The following is a 17,210-nucleotide window of genomic DNA, read 5'->3' as shown; positions in this document are numbered from 1 at the left end:
TCTGACAACCATTTTAGAAAATTTTAACCTTAAAAGTTGTGTTGTTGAATCAACATTTCCTTTGATTTTTGAATATTTTTATATTCTCCACCACGTGTAGCTTAAGGTAATCTAGAAGCTTGACCAAGCCACAGATGATACTGCTATGTCATCAAAAATAGTAGTCCTCTTAGCCTCTTATATGTCACCATCCTTGTAAACTCATTCAACAAATGACCCTTTTAAGCTTTTGTATAAGTAACATTCTTAGCCACTTGTGTATGGTGAGTAACATTCTTAGCCACTTTTGTATTGTTATCTTGATAAATTGAGTTAGCAAGCTATCCGTTCATTAAATGTATGCCCCTTAGTATAGAGATTTTTCTCAATTTATTAATTAAAGGATCGTTAAAAGATGCCTCTTTGAAGAATGATCAATGACCTTTTTCTCTTCAACATGGATTGTGCAAAAAGTGAAAATTCACTTATCTTCTATTTGATATCTATTTCATTAACTCACAATTCGAAAGAAATTACCTCCCTTAAACATGTTTGATCACAAGACCACATGACACTTCATACATTACAATGGGAAGATAAACAAAAAAATAAAAAAAATAGCCTTGAATAATGTAACCTAAAGAAGAACACAAGATCCAATGCATTACTTACGAAAGGCACATGGGAGAGATGTTGAAGGTACATAAACAAGGTGTACTTATGAAGGGTGGTTGAGAAACATACAGGAGACATAGAAAGGTCGATAAGTGTAGCAACATGATGTGAGGGAAGGAATGGTTGCATTTCACAGTCAACACATGAGAGAGAGAGAGAGAGAGAGAGAGAGAGAGGTTCCCATGTTGGGGCATGTTGAAACTCATGCTTCAATAAAGTGGGCCTACATCTTACTTCTTTATTTATTGACTTGCTTGTTAACTACTTAATGAGAAGGCACACATAGATTTTCAATGTGAAGGTTTGTTTAATAAAATTATCCTATCAATCAATTTGCATGTCTTATTAGCACTCCTCACACAATTTCATCTATTTTTTGTTAACCACTACATGGAGGATGGAGTATATCTTTTAATGAAGCTTACTACACTTTTGCGCTAGCCTTTCTTTGCAAATTCTTACTCTTAAACATGTGCTAAGTCTTCTTGGACAATGAGGGTGTATACACATTGTTGAGAGGGTTTTATCAATTGATGTGGTGAATTGTTAGCATATTGTCATCAAGCAAGGGGACAATTGTCTTTTTATGGTCCTATAGTGATGAGGTGGTAAAAAAGACAAAGACAAGCAATATTAGCGAGCCATCTAGTGTATGAGGTTATAGAATGAAAGGATACATTAAGAGCATAGGATAAAAGTGCATGACTTGCTTGCATGTGTGCACAACACACACACACACACACACACACACACACACAAAAGTGCATGTGCACATGCACGCATGCACAAAGTGCATGTAGGGAGCCTATGCAATTATAGAATGAAAGAATACATTAAGAGCATAGGATAAAAGTGCATGGCCTTCTTGCACATGTACACTAATTGAATGTATGCACACATGCATATGACATACATACATACACACACATGCACGCGAAAAAATGGCTTCATGGAACTCCTTGATCTAGGGTGTGCTTAGATGCTATGAGTAGATGACTCTACTAAGCCACACTTTTTTCATGAAATTTTGAGAGTGAAAAACCAGAAGGAAAAGCTTGCATCGAGGGTTGAGGACATGCTCTTTTAGACTGTGGATTGGATGGTGACCCCCCCCCCCAAAGAGCCCATTTTGTGAAGCAACATAAGGGAGTCAATGTTCTAGTGGGTAGTATCATTGGCCACCCCCCATTCACTTCTGGGTTCGGGTGGTTGTTGGCATTGTATATTTACTATCACCAAAGACAGACATAGATATGTTGAGGTCTGAAAGTGAGTGGTTTACTATCACCAAAGACAGGCATAGATATGTCGAGCTGTAAGCATAGAATCACACCAAGGATTCTAGCAATGTTAGGGGGTTTACCAACCCTCAGGGTATGAAATCTCGATAAGAGTCTTGGTTTTTGGGGGAGGTCTACCTCGCCCATGCTAGTGGACAAGGAGTCCTCTATGTTCATCTCCTTGCAAACTCACTTTTCACTGACCAAGGCCCTAAGCCCCCCTTTATGAAGGAGGAGACTAGAAAGGCAACAAAAAGGGCATGGTGACCCATGGTCTCATGTGAGCACTCACCAGTGCTCTTGCTTGAAGGCATTGTTCATTCAGCTGAGCTGGCACAAATCATTAATTTAAAGAATATGAAAAAAAAAGAGTGGGATTTTTTTTTTATTTTTAAAGGAATCTCAAACCCTGAATTTGAGAAGCTTAAAGAAACCTCGTTTCGCGCATGGTTTGATTCATGCGTTACGCGCTGTTAAGACAAAGTGCGCGGTTTAGAGTCGTTCAATGGTCAAGATCGACGGTGCAGATGCTGTTGCTGTTCTGCGTTTCTTCTTCTTAGCTCGCTATTTCTCCAGATTGCAGCTGCCAGTGCGTTTCTTTCTCTGCCGTCGAGTCGATTCGCAACCTCTCGCAGCTGCAAGTTCTAATCCCTCTGAAGCCATGGTGAGCAATCAATCTTGACTTGATTAGTTCTACCTCCTTAATTTGCTCATAATCTCTGCAATGACAAACTTAATCTCCCCCCATTCTCAATCTAGTCGTTTTCCTCCTCCATTAATCCCTCAATAATGCCAAATCCACAAAAAATCTCGGCTATGGCGACCTTAATCACTTTCAATCTAATCATTTTTCTCCAGCTACTCCTAAATCTTGCCAAAGTCTGCCCAAAGTCGACACAAATCTCTCTCTTCTTGCAAATTTTGACTGGATAGGGCAACCTTGCATCCCATATAAATTCAACTAAAATCAGTAATTATTGTATAATTTGGACATAATCTCGCGTATGGCGACCTTGATCCCATTTTTGGCATACGATTGCTCTTATATCTGTGCTTTTTCTGACTCAAATCCCTGGATTGCACACGCCTGTTCGCTTTTTCTTTTTCGTGCAGGTGGGATATTATGCATTCGATAACGCTCTGCCTCCGAAGCCTCAGTGGCTAGACGCCCTGCTTTCTGAGAAGTTCTTTGCGACCTGTGCAAGGCACGGTTCTTTCAAGAAGAATGAGAAAAACATCTTCTGCCTGGATTGCGTTTCCGGCATCTGCCAGCATTGCGTCGGCGATCACGATTCGCACAGATTGCTGCAGGTCTATGTCTTTAATCTCCAATTGTGAATTATGATGCTTATCAGCTCAATTTCTTTATAATCTGGTCAACTGCTCCGTAATGTAGCAAATTTTACTCTGAAGCTCAGATTATTCAAGTTTTTGCACTGTAAAATGTACTTCAATTCAACTTTCCTTTTTTAATTTGTGGCGAGCGGATTTGAGATGTGCATTTTCTGACATGAAATTGGATGATTTGAGCTTGCAGATTCGTAGATATGTCTACCACGATGTAATCAGACTCCATGATATTCAGAAGCTGCTTGATTGCTCCCGCGTGCAGGTATTCTGGCTCAATTTCCCGCTGTGCAAATATCTCTGACTGCTTTGTTTCAATTGAGTTTCGGTCTGATTTAATTTGCCGGTGCCCTGGTTAACCTTAATTCATCTTCGGCGATGCTTTCTTCGAATTAATTTTGACATTTTAAACGCTTTTCTGAGTTGGCTTTTGTGGGGGGATTGTTGTGGCAGACATACATAATCAACAGCGCCAGAGTAGTGTTTCTGAATGAGAGACCCCAACCGAAATCGACCAAAGGCCTGGGCAACATCTGCGAATCGTGTGACAGGAGCTTACAGGATGCGTACAAGTTCTGTTCAGTGGCTTGCAAGGTAATTAGTTGTGATAAGCAACAGACATGAATACTGCAAATCTGCAATGAGAAATTGCATTTCGCCATCTCTGTGTTTATGATTGGAGCACTCTCTTGAGACACATTTTGCTCCATATTGATCTGAATGTGGTCACGAGAAATTGCATTTCGCCATCTCTGTGTTTATGATTGGAGCACTCTCTTGAGACACATTTTGCTCCATATTGATCTGAATGTGGTCACGATATTGGTTTGATTATTGGTCAAGGTAAAATGGGGTGTTTTCTGGTATATGATGTTCATGATCTGGGTGAAAGGGGGTTTGTTATACGAGCGTCGGCTATGGATGCGTTCTGGCTGTTCAGTGATTAAGATGGAGGTCTGAGGATCGGCTCAGGTGACTGGTAAAAATGCAATGGCTGTGCTGGTTATTGAGTTATTGAGCATCGTTCTGAGTACGTTACAATTTTAGCTGATTAAGTAATAAAGCGAAACATTTGCTTGTTAATTGATGGTTATGATTTATGAATGTGGCTGAATGATAGATGATAGAGATGAAAATTAATTGCTTGTCGATTGATGCGAGCGGTAGAATATTATGGTACAATCATGCAGAGTAATTGATGAGTTGAAGGAAGGCGGAATTTGATTATGAGGGATTTTAGCTGATAAATGGAAGGCCGGATTGAACGATGGGTGCAGGTGGAGGCGGCGTTCTGCAAGAAAGGGAAAAAGCTGGTGCAGAGCGGCGTGGTGGAGCGCTCGTGCGAGTCTCAAATATCCTCAGAAGAGGCAAACTGTACAGTTGCAGAAACGGATGAGGCTAAGGCTGTGATCAAGGCCTGTGATGAAATGGCGGATGAGCAACTTCCGCTGTCTCCCACGTCGTCTGATCACTCTACCGCAACAGATCGATTCGCGTGGGAGTCCAACATCTCACCTTCTTCTTTCTGTAACAACACAGCAATGGCGAACACACGGCACCACCCTCTGCAGCTGCATCACCATATCAGCGATGGCGGCCTCCAGCTCTCCGAGCCACTCGACTCTGGATCTAGTTCGCCCCGCTCGGTGATCATCCCTTCATCCCTCAACAGAAGAAAAAGCAAGCCTCACAGATCGCCTTTCTGTTGAATTATCATCGTAATCACAGACCGAGTTCTCCTTTCGGATCATAATACTCGCACCACGTTTCCATTTCGAATTACGGCCTTAATTCAGTCCTTGATTTGCAGCACACTCGGTTTAATCCACTGCTTCAACCACGCTTACCATCGCAACAACTACAGCTTAATCCACGTCTCAATCCACAAGTTAATCCGCAGCAAACCACAGCTCAAATCCACATCTCAATCTCCAAGGTCAATCCATATGTTAATCCGCAGCAGATCACAACATCATCCACATCTCGATCCACCGCAAACCTCAGCAAATTCACACCTCAAACCACATCTTAATCCGCTCAGCTTTCCCCATCGCTTTTGCAATCTGGCAGGAGCCTGTTTTTGTTCATAGAGCTGTGACCAGTTCTTACGCGGCTCACTCGAGGGGTTAATCACAATTATAATCACAGTATCAGACAGGTTAGTTTAAAGAAATCAGCTGTCTAAAACATGATTGCAAGGTTTTTCTATAGACACAGTGAGATTAGGGAATGCTTAGGAGATGACGATAGTTGATATATGATTTAAATTTTGTAGGATTAAGGCGCTATCTGTCTCCAAGTTTTTGTGAGCAGAGGGATCCTCAACTTGGTGATCCTTTCTCTCTTCGCGATTATTATTGTAAAGAAAGATGAATTCTTTCATTGTTTTTGGGTCTCTGTGTTCAATCACGAAATTGCGTCCACTTTTTGCATATTTAATCCAACCGCAGAGTTTTTAACGATGCGATTACTGTTCAAGTCCTGTCTTTAAGAGTGTTTTTTCCCCTCTCTGAAACTGTTTTCACGCAGGGACCAGTTGCTGAGGCCAGTCAACCAACTAATGAATCAATGATTGAATCATGATTGAGCGTCTTAATAGAGTTCAGGAAACTTCAGGTCCATTAAATGACTGAATGAAGGCGCCGGAGGCTTTAAATTTGAAGCCTAAGCATGCTTGCTAGGCTTCACAAAGGGAGTCCGCCGAAGGGTCAGAAGGCTGGTGCCGGGTCGTCCACTGCTGCCTCTGCCAAAGCCCAACCTTAACCAAACCAAAACCGCAATTGGGTTCCCTTGTCAAGGACTTGGGCACTCCCAAGTTCCAAAACACCCAGCAAGACGAGACCCAAGTAACAAATTACCCTTGCAAATCTACAAAATAGTCATAGCATCGCATGGAAAAGGTGGCGAGGCACCTAGAACAGTCCACTGTCCACCTCTTTGTGAAAAGGCTGGTTGCTCGTGCTGAGGGTGTAGCGCATGAAGATAATGTTTATGTAGTAAAAACGCTCATGGTAACTTTGCAATCGCAAATATATATATGTATGTATGTATATACATACATGTGTATGTATATACACATGTATATATATACATATACACATATATGCATATGTATATGTATGTATCCATATATACATACAATCAATCAAATTGAGCACTCTTTATTTTTATTTAAATTTCAAGTTAATGGCTTAAGGTTGTGTGTGTGTGTGTGTGTGAGAGAGAGAGAGAGAGAGAGAGAGAGAGAGAGAGAGAGAGGAGGAGGAGGAGGAGGAGGAGGAGGAGGAGAGGCTCACGAAAAAGACAATCAAGACAAGAATGAGGAAAAAGAAGAATAATAAGAACAAGAAATTAAAGAAATATTTACTATTTGCCTAGAAAGAGCAAATAAAGAAGAATAAGAAGAAGAAATGAAAGAAATACGAGGAGGAGGAGGAGGAGGTCGATGAAAAAGACAATCGAGACAAGAATGAGGAAAAAGAATAATAAGAACAAGAAATGAGAGAAATATTTACTATTGCATAGAGAAACAACAAATTGTCTATGAGACCAATAGAAGAAGAATAAGAACACGAAATCAAAAAAAAACTATACTATTGCATAGAAAGAGGAAATCGTCTACGAGAGCAAAAGTGATATAATACATCCATCTGAAAGAAATACTTAATATTTGCCTCTAGAAAGAGCAAATCGTCTATGATACCAAACGTGATATAATACATGCATGCGAAGTAAGTGTATCATATGGAAATGTATCATTGAATGATGAAAAACAATCTAGCTACATAACAAAACATCAATCTGAAAGATGATATCACAAGACATGTATACCATGGCTCAAAAAGAAGCAACCAATGATGGCCACCACTTTGAGCTATCAAGCTAAGTACGGGACAACTTTTACCAATGACTATGGAGTATATATGGCTCAGCACCTTTTGATAGATCTTGGTGTTGATCTCAATAGTCCCCCACCTCCATCTTCACTGATAGCCAAAGTGCATTAGCAGCAAGGAACTGAGTGTTTCATGCTCACATAAAGCACATTGAGGTGCATTATCATTACGTCAAGGAGAGGCTTAGTGCAGGTGGCTTTTGTATCTACACATGATAATGTGGGAGATATGGATATGTTCACGAAGGCTCTCTCATGAGAGAAATTCAAAGCTTTTCACAAAGCTTTGGGCATGTTGCCATTTGGGATTGATCAGCCACATTTGGGATTGATCAACCACATGATCCTTATACATGTTCACATCATCTCTTCTTGGGAGATTTGTAACCATTTCTATGGTAGTGATGTGTAGGCTAATAATGGGACGAGGGCATTTTCCCTCAGGAGTATGTGTACACACTCTTACGAGTGTGTGTAAGTTACCTTATCATGTCTTGTCAATATACCTTGAGTGTTATGCTTCTCTATATCTTTCTTTGCTTGCTGCATCTATGTGTGTTGATACCTTGGTCTCTCTCTCTCTCTCTCTCTCTCTCTCTCTCTCTCTCTCTCTATATATATATATATATATATATATATATATATATATATGAGAGAGAAGTGTTAGAGTGGAGAGACCAAGGTAGCAATACTCTAAGTGTGTGTTGCTACCTTGGTCTCCACTCTAACACTTCACATATATATATGTATGTATATATATATATATATATATATATATATATATATATATATATATATATATATAATTCCTAAATTCTCTCCTAAAAGAGAGACCCCATGGTTTAAAAAAGAGCTTGTTTGAAGATGCTCTCTTAATAGACTTATTTTGAATGCTAGATGTAACGTTCATAAGAACTTTAACTTTGGCCAACCAAACTAACAGTAAGTTGGTTTCTTTAACTAGAATTATTTTGAATGCATAATATAACATCCCATAAGAACTTTAACTTTGGTGAACCAAAATAACAATAGTACAAGTTCTATTGTGCTCTAGATTTTCACGTTACTTGTTAGTCTTTGGAAACACTAACCTTTCAAATCAAAATTGAGTACTTTTACATGACAATTTACTTTTTCTAAGCTCTTAGGCCTTAGTGCCTAATTAATGAGGGTGTATAATAATTTCAGAATAAAGTGTTTACCGACGACTACTCGGCAAAGCTGATGGAGCATAAAAGTCATTACCAGCATTTTAGAGTGACCATGGTATTCACATCCCATGACCAACTTCATGAGTATGCATGACCCATTTCCCTTAATTCATAGCATGTGTGCACACACAAATTCATGAACTTATATGATACCGTAAATCCTTAGTTCAATGGGTTACCTCTTTGACAAAGATTCATTACCTCATAAACCATACAACTAACGGCTTACAACCAAAACACATGCACCATGGAAAAAGGTTCTCTAAAAATAGTTATGAATCAATGCCACACAACTTTTGAGCCAAAGAAAGTTCTAAATCGTGATTTTATAAAGTATCTTTGGCTACTTATCTCTCGCTTGGGGCTTGCTTGTCCCTGTCATGCTATAAAACTTGGCCAACGTTTTTTACGTAGATAACTATAAGAGGTGCCTCAAAATTAAGAAGATTCATCTCTTTAAATAAAGTGATAGTTAATCTTCAAGAAGATTCTTCTGTTTACATGAAGTGATAGTTAATCTTCTCATCAAACCATACTCTTTTGTGAGTCTCAGAAGTCCACACTCCTAAACAAATGAAAGTCCATGTGTTGGTTTTTTGAGCAAATGTTAGATTTAAAGGTTGTCCCTAATGGAGATGTCATAGTTGTCAAGGATGTTGCTATTTTTTGCTAATCAAAATAAAGAAAAACGATGCTATAATTGAGGTCTAGCACAACAAAGTCCAACAATGGGAGATCCCTTCAATTTCTGGGTGGCTACTTAAGAAATATAAAGGTGACATATCTACTCCTAACACCATTGTATTCTTGCTTGTAATGCGACTAAGAGATGCAACTAAGACCTCGTCTAAGATATGACATGTTGGCCAAACTGTATTGGCTCTTTGATTTTTGGGTGGCCACTTGAGAAGTAAAAAGGTGACATATCTACTCCTAATGCCATTGTATTTGTGCTTGTAATGCGACTAAGAGATGCAACTAAGACCTCCTATAAGATATGACGTGTTGGCCAAACTGTATTGTCTCTCTCTCTCTCTCTCTCTCTCTCTCTCTCTCTCTCTCTAGATACATGGAGGACATGGAAAGATATAACACGAGAGCGGCCCCTCATCATCATATTCCCTACTATTTGTTGATGCCACCAACAACAGAACGGACTGCCCTTAAGGGCACACAAGTCTACATGGGGTATGATCTCACCCCAACACAAGCAAAGCAGGTAAGTGCATTGTCTCAGAGATGGTAGGGTCATTATCACTAAGCGTCATCCGAAATAGGAACATGGAGTCTATCAGACAAAACACTTAAGGTTAGTAGTATGGAATTGCAATGGAAATCTATGGTCGAATCCTAGAGGTTTGAGTGACATTCTTAGGCAAGGATATCATTTTCGATATAGAGACTCATCCAGAGCCCTGAGAGGGAAGTGACAGGATACATTCAGAACGTGACCGCTAAATGAAGAATGAGCTAACCTAAGGAGAAAGTTGTGCTTCTTGGTTAAAAAGCAAAAATATTTTGTAACTGCTCATGTTTTAGATTTTAATATAATTCCGTGCTTTAAAAAGAAGAAAAAAAAAAAGAAAAGACACCTCTCATGTTTGGTGGATGTGGATGCCATGGTGGGATGAATAAATAATAATACTCATGGACGGAGATCTAGTGACAAAAATCTTAGGATCTATAGCCGTCAAAGGTCCAAGAGAGGCTAGAAAAATAAAGTTCCCACCCCCCCCGCCCCCCCCCCCCCAAAAAAAAAGGTCGTCTCTAAAACTTCTCAAACAAATGATTCCCAAACCACGATACACGTTCGATCCATAAAATTAGAACCATAAAAAATAATTTAACAAAATAAAATAGTAAGATCTCTCGGACAAAATTTTGGTTTGGTCTAATGTTTTGTTGTCTGCACCCATTTTATTTTTTGTTTTTATTTTAAAGAGAAAAAAGAAGTATAGCCGTCAATAGGCAAATCAATTAATCAATTAATCCATGGTGCATGACTCGAGGAAAAAGAAATGACTTATCTGCCACCATTACCAAACATCTCGATTGGAGAGAAAAAAAATGGTATTTCTCGGAATTTTGGGGAAAAAAAAAACTGCTGGGGCCAATGCTTGTCTGCCAATAACTGGAGGCAAAAAGGTTTTTAATTATGAATGCAGAGGTGATTATATAATAATAATATTAGGAAGAGAGTGCAGACTGCAAATTATATAATAATAATATTAGGAAGAGAGTGCAGACTGCAAATTAAATATATTTTTTTAAAAAGGTGTGAGGTATGTACAACGGCCCACTACTACTCTCTTTAAATACTAGCCCCCAAGTGGCTTTTCTTTGAATAAAAAGCTGCTGGCTGACAAGTAAATGATGATTTTAACACCACCACCACTCTTTACAACAAAATCACAATTTTGCCCAGCCCACTCCCCACTTCCCCTTTGAGCAATGAGTCCATGATGCCCCCCCATTAGGGCCTAAATTTGACGGGTGCCTATGAAATTTTTTATGACACGCAATTTTTTTCCGCCTTTCGCTTGACAGGTTTCAACAAAAAAGTTATTGTCAAATGACAGGTAAATTTATATCAACACAGATACCATAAAAAGAAGACACATAAAACAGAGAATAACCTACGGACCGGCTCTCTTTAAAATCACATTCATGCATATCTTGCCAGTGCAAAATCCCTAATCATCAAAAGATATCAAATAAAAAACCACTAGATCACAATAAACCTCGGACAAAAGACTGAAAATGTGAACAATCATCAAAATTGTGCAATCCAAAAATCACTCTAATGGCATAGCTCTCCTCTTTTTTGCTTTACCCCAAATATCAAACACATCGTCCCAGTCAATCAAAGAACTCCCACGTGCATCAATAGATAGAAACATCAAAGCATCCAAAGTGTCTAGTCGTAAGCCAGATCTTGAGGTACTTTTGATGAAATTTTGGCGAGAAAAACCGCGCTCACATGCAGCAGTACTTGCTGGAACAACCAAACTTAATTGCCATAAATGCATCATTCTGGGATATAAATCCCACCAAGTCTTGGTTGCGCTGCATCATTCCGGGATATAAATCCCACCAAGTCTTGGTTGCGCTGCACACTTCCCATGCATCATGTATACTCTTATTTTATGCAACCCTATATAACATGCCAACAAAATCTTCTCTTTCACTCATACATTTTCGTATGTCAATAGTATGACTGTCCACATTAAGCCGATTTATTAATCTTTCCAACCATTCTTGCGTTCTTTTCTCTCGATCAATTACATCCAATGGATATGATGAGGGACTAAATATTTTGAAAGCATTGTACACTGAGAGATCCTCAAAACGACGAGTAAGTGCATCCAAAATGTAATGTACATATGCTTGTGCCATATGTATGCATTCTTCACGAGATCCGGTCTCTTTTGCGCTATCCTCAAGTAACATGTTTAAGTCCAATTCCTCATCTTCTCCTGCAGACTCACTAATTTCTTTAGCATTTTTCTTCTTTTTGTCACTAGGAATAGGCTTGAATTTCAAAGCATGCGTATAAGTCTTTCCACTTGCATTTGAATACACTAATGTGCCCTCTTTCGCCATCCCCAAGAAAGTAGTCAAATGCTTTGATCCAGTACCAAAATTACGGATATCGCTACTAAGATACCATCTTGTGAGCTTCTCAAATGTCAAATCAATCATCGCACCAATTGTGGTGCATTTCCTGCCTTTGGAATTCTACATTCAACTTATTCAACTCTATGAGTACATCGGCACAAAGGTGTATCATGAACTGCACCACATACATAGTGGCATATCCATACCACTTTTTGTCATGGCATTGCCACTGCTCAAGAACAGCAGTATGTTAACAAGCCTTTCCATCACTTGCCCTCTTGAAAACCATCGTACTGAGTTAATTTGTAATGCTTTCATATCCGTCATATCATATTCACTCATGATCTTCCATAATTCGGCATGTCTCTTAGCGGACTTTCCCAACCAACAGTACACCTTATTGGCAACCTTATCAACAAAGGCATAAACATGTGGATGTGAGACAAAACCATCCTTTGCTTGCAAGAGCCTGTCTATGGGCAATACAATGTACACCCATGATATGAGGCATAACTTCTTGAAAACGTGCAACTACACCTGTCTTGTGCCCAATCATAACCGATGCTCCATCAGTTGCAATGGCAATGAGCTTTTGAAGTTCTAACCCAGTGTCCTCTATAAATGTACGCATTGCATCATAAATGTCCTTTGCGCATTTGCATTCTCCATAGGTAACAACTAAACAAAGGAACATTTTGCACGCCCCTTTCCGGAGTTACCAACATACACATAAATGATCAAATGCTTCTCCATAGTGCGGTCTGTACTTTCATAAGCAATGAGTAAAAAGGACTTGCACGCATGTCTGCTAGCATCTGCTTTTTTACATGATCTCTAATGGCTAACAACATTTCTCTTCCAGACATTGGGTTCACATATGAACCATACTCATCAGAAGCAGGAACATTTGGTGTACCAAGCTCACGCAATCGCTTGCATTGGCTAGGATACTTCTCTACAAGGAAGGTCTTCACAAGCACAAAAATAAACGAGCTTCTCTCTAAAGGAAGGTCTTCACAAGCATAGAAATAAACGAGCTTCATACATGTCAAAATTCGAGCTTGTTCCGTGTGGACAATGCTCTCTCTGCCATGGTCAAGAGGCCCTTTACCAACATCATTGATGCGTTTTCTTGCATTCAAAATACGCACATCATCCTTATGAGGAAGTGTCAAAGCATGATCATGCAATGCTGAGATCATTATGCTTGAGGAACCCCTTGGGATGTATACATATTCACCTTTTTGGTGTCCTCACAATAAGTACATTTTATTCTTTCCTCATTCAACATGGACTTACATAAGTAAGCCCATGGATGGATGAGAGTTGATTACGCCATTTCCTTTTAGTCTTCTTAGAAGCTTCTGGAGCTTGAGCAGACTTGTTAATCTCAATAGCCACATGATCATTTACATCAGCACCACTCGTGCTGCCACTCATGATAGTATCATGGCCTTGAGCATTGGCCACATCACTTTGTGCATTAGCCACATTTCTTTGTACATCATTACATGCATTGCTAGGCTGGCTGGCACCGCTTGACTGCTTCGTTAAAAAAGCATCAAGCTTGGGCTGAGACTTTCTCTTCTTCCTTGAAGAAGAGAGTAAACTCGCTACTCTCTTGCTAGGATCCATTGTCAACTAGCAATAGGCAGAACTAACCTAGTCTGCAACACATTGAACCATACCATACATGAGCGAGGTAACCATTAAATATCCCAAAAAACTATACATAAAATGCATTCTACTGTCTACATATGATTATAGTAATGAGTGCATTAATTTTCTTCAACATTTGTTTGCAACAAAAGCATAGAGCTCAAACAAGAAGAATGAATCACCAAAAGATAGCATCACTTACTCTTAAAATTTCCAAAGACTCCTTGTGTAGAAAGCTTAAGACTTTAGTCATGAACACGCTTGTTGCTGCCAAACTACTGGGCCTATTCAGCAGGAGGATGCAGCGCTCAAATTCAGCAGCTCAGGTTTCAACGTGAACTCCTTGTCTTCTACAAGTCAGAGCCACCAGCCCGGCCATTGTCATTGTCATTGAGGTCCCTGTGCAGACTGTAGTGCGATTCTGTGTGTAGAGGCGGGCGGCTCCTGAAGACTCCTGCGTGTAGCGCTCGCCGCTGGTTCAAAGTTTTTTTCTGCGTGTAGTGTTCAAACCAAAACCCTTGTGATTCATCAACCCTTCCATACCTTGACCGGCCACCCATCACAGCGCCCGTCGCCCAGTGCCCATGCGTGTGTAGATTGTAGTGTTCAAACTTTGAAGACCAAAACCCTTGTGAACCCTTCCATACCTTGACTGGCCACCCGTCTCACAGCGCCCGTCGCCCAGTGCCCACACATGGCCATTGAAAATTTAGTAATATTTGCTAAGCATGTCAAATTTCAATTGACTGGCAGTATTTGGAATAGCTTGTCGAGGTGACAGGCAAATTTTTTTCTCGAGCTTGTCGTTTGACAGGAATTTTTTTCAACTACCTTTTTTGACAGGCAAAATGGCCCTTGACAGGAAAAACAGCCGTCAAATTTAGGCCCTGCCCCCCATGTAGTGAGACCCTCCTTATGATTGCTTTTAGAGTCATACTTTTGCACCCATTTAGTAGGGTGAATAAAATTTATTACTAAGAATGTCTTTTTTAAAGTGCTTTCCCAGCTTTAAGTTTTTACTAGCACCCTTGCCCTTCAAAATCGGCGGGTTTGGTAAAATATGCCAAGAGTTTTTTTAAAAAAAATCTTAGTGTTATTTTTGACGAGCATTTTGAAAGTTTGCAAGTATTTTACGGCCAAAATGCTAAATAACGGGTGTGACACCTATCAAAAAGCAACTAGATCCCCACCCTTTTTGGAGTGGGCCCCACCCCCTTACAGGACCAAAAGAGTGGAGTCGAGTTTCGAACTCACACCCCCGGATGCTCTACTAGTAGGAAATCTCTGCCACCCTCACTCATTAAGTGAGGGTGGGCCCCACCCCCTTACAGGACCAAAGGACCTATGAAATTTCATGTAAGTGACGTAGACCTAAGGGAAAAAGGGGAAATTTCCAAGGAGAGTTTACAAACTCTGGGTGAGCACAACCAAACTTGCTTTGGGGTTTGTCTAGGCAGCTCGTAAAGTAGGGATATGAGAAAAGGTGTGGTATGCTAAGGTTACATGATGATTCCTCTTAGGTGGCTGTAGATGGAACCTATTATATTAGAGTATGAATGCATCACTATAATCAAGTCTAATGATGCCAGACATTAACAAGCTTATCTATCTCTGACCACTTGCCACTACATAATCAAGTCTAATGATGCTAGACATTAACGAGCTTATCTATCTTTGACCACTTGCCACTACATAATCGAGTCTAATGATGCTAGACATTAACGAGCTTATCTATTTCTGACCACCTACCCTACATAATCACATCACCACATTGTTGGATCCACCATAGCTCCTCATGAAGCTAAAGTTCACTAAAGTTCTTGATGGGCTATTTTTTACAAATTACAAATGGTGATTTTATTCAAAAGCTTAGCTATTTATATAGATACATGCCGTATGTCATGCAAATAGCGATACATGTCATATGTCATGCAAATAGCGATACATGCCATATGTCATGCAAATAGTGATACATGTCATATGTCATCTAAATAGCGAATACTCAAGTCTCAGCTTTTTGTGGGAGACAAGTGAGGGAGGACAAGACTTATAGATTGTGCTCCACTCTAGAGATTGAGATGGAGGATCATTACTTTTTAAATATTACCTAATGCACTATGAGATTCTAAGGAGGTTCCATTACCTCTTTTAGAGGCTCACTATCCTCAGGCTCAAGTGTAGGCTCTTAGTTATTTATAGCCACCAATCACCAATTTCTTTTAGATGGTCCACAATGGAGATTCTTGGAGATAATCATGAGGGCCCCTAAATTTAGATGATCTTACCACACAAACAAGGCAATGCACATTGGCAACACTGAAGCTATCTCAACCACCACACCTCCTAGAGGCTACACAATGTACTAGAGTCTTAGTTCCACTTAGCTAAGATAATCATCCACACAGCAACTCCAAATACAAGAGCTCCATCAAAGACACAAAAGTGCTCCACCCAAGGTAGTGGATGCAAAGGGGTTGTGTGAGGTCACGGATGTAAAGGTTACACGTTAATCTCTCTCTCTAGGCATGTCAATATCCATGCTAGATACTCTAGCTTCTACATGAAATAAGATGAAAGAAAAAACCTAAGGGACTGTGTGCTCTATAAATATCGGAATAACCTAAGAGACTATGTGCTCTTTAAGTATCGGAATACTGGCTTTGTAGCTTGCTAATGCTTACTTTTGGGGCTGTGCATAAGCCTACTCAATTGGAAGACCCCAACCTAAATGTCTGGCCTCGTATTATACAGATAGATGAGGCACCCAATAGCCTGTGAGATAAAGTAATGCATAAAATGGTTCACCTACATCCTAGAGATTGAGCCTAGCACGTCTCTACTATTGTAGCAACAAGCTTATAGTCTTCAAGACCAAACCATGTAAGCAACCTCTATAAGTACTTTAAATGATTGTAACATCACAATACCATCATCATGTTGCATAAATTGTACGCCTAAATAAAAATACAACGAGCTTAAATCTACTCAAATGACACATGTAATTCAACCTTGAAGGCTAAAATCTTCTCCTCATTAGGGCATGTAAGCAACACATCATCAACATATCAAATGATGACTTTAATCCTCTTTACATAGAGTAACTTCTTTACATACAGGGTCCTCTTAGTTTTTGCAAAAACCATTTCCAACCAAGTATGCATTTATCTTCTCATAACATGCTTTGGGAGCCTACTTAAGGCCATATAAAGCTTTCCTTAACATGCATATTGTTGACTCTTTTCCCTTCTCAACAAAACCACGAGGCTAAGATACATAAACCTCCTCATGGAAATCACCATTCAAGAAGGTAGTCTTGATATCCAAGTGATATACATTCCAACGATCATGTGTTGCCAATACAATGATACACGTGATTGCAGTCATACGAGACATGGGTGCAAAGGTCTCATTATAATCTATGCCCTTCTCTTTTAAGCATAACCCTTTGCAACAAGCCTTTCCTTGTATGGTGGTCAACGCTACCATCAACTTTACATTTAAGCTTATAAACCCACTTTGTAACAATGGCCTTTTTATCATAAGGCA

The 17,210-nt window shown here is 39.7% G+C and overlaps 1 protein-coding gene across 3 annotated transcripts; it reads left to right on the top strand.

Annotated features, from left to right (window-relative positions):
• Positions 1-2,396: 2,396 nt before the first annotated feature.
• Positions 2,397-5,840, top strand: LOC147629000 (uncharacterized). 3 transcript variants are annotated; one of them, XR_015267871.1, is made up of 7 exons: positions 2,397-2,598; positions 3,048-3,245; positions 3,472-3,546; positions 3,735-3,875; positions 4,559-5,439; positions 5,557-5,610; positions 5,811-5,840. XR_015267871.1 is itself a non-coding variant. In XM_086812204.1 (5 exons), exons 1-5 carry the CDS (start codon positions 2,440-2,442, stop codon positions 4,988-4,990), a joined length of 1,005 nt encoding a protein of 334 aa, XP_086668330.1. In that variant the 5' UTR covers positions 2,397-2,439; the 3' UTR covers positions 4,991-5,660. The 3 variants fall into 3 exon arrangements, 1 of the variants encoding a protein (XP_086668330.1); XR_015267872.1 differs by lacking the exon at positions 5,811-5,840 and having other exon boundaries at positions 5,557-5,660; XM_086812204.1 differs by lacking the exon at positions 5,811-5,840 and having other exon boundaries at positions 4,559-5,660.
• Positions 5,841-17,210: the final 11,370 nt, after the last annotated feature.

The sequence above is a fragment of the Cibotium barometz genome, chromosome 18 (assembly GCF_041138505.1).
Source record: "Cibotium barometz isolate CiBa-2024 chromosome 18, ASM4113850v1, whole genome shotgun sequence".
NCBI lineage: Eukaryota > Viridiplantae > Streptophyta > Polypodiopsida > Cyatheales > Cibotiaceae > Cibotium > Cibotium barometz.
The sequence above is the reverse complement of the archived record's forward strand: the minus strand, read 5'-3'. Positions and strand labels throughout refer to the sequence as shown.

Bases quoted from the DNA above. Each gene is read 5' to 3' on its own strand.
- LOC147629000 (XM_086812204.1), top strand. From the start codon at position 2,440: ATGGTCAAGATCGACGGTGCAGATGCTGTTGCTGTTCTGCGTTTCTTC. The intron at 2,599-3,047 runs GTGAGCAATCAA...TTTTTCGTGCAG, and splicing joins CTAATCCCTCTGAAGCCATG to GTGGGATATTATGCATTCGA. The intron at 3,547-3,734 runs GTATTCTGGCTC...TTGTTGTGGCAG, and splicing joins TTGATTGCTCCCGCGTGCAG to ACATACATAATCAACAGCGC.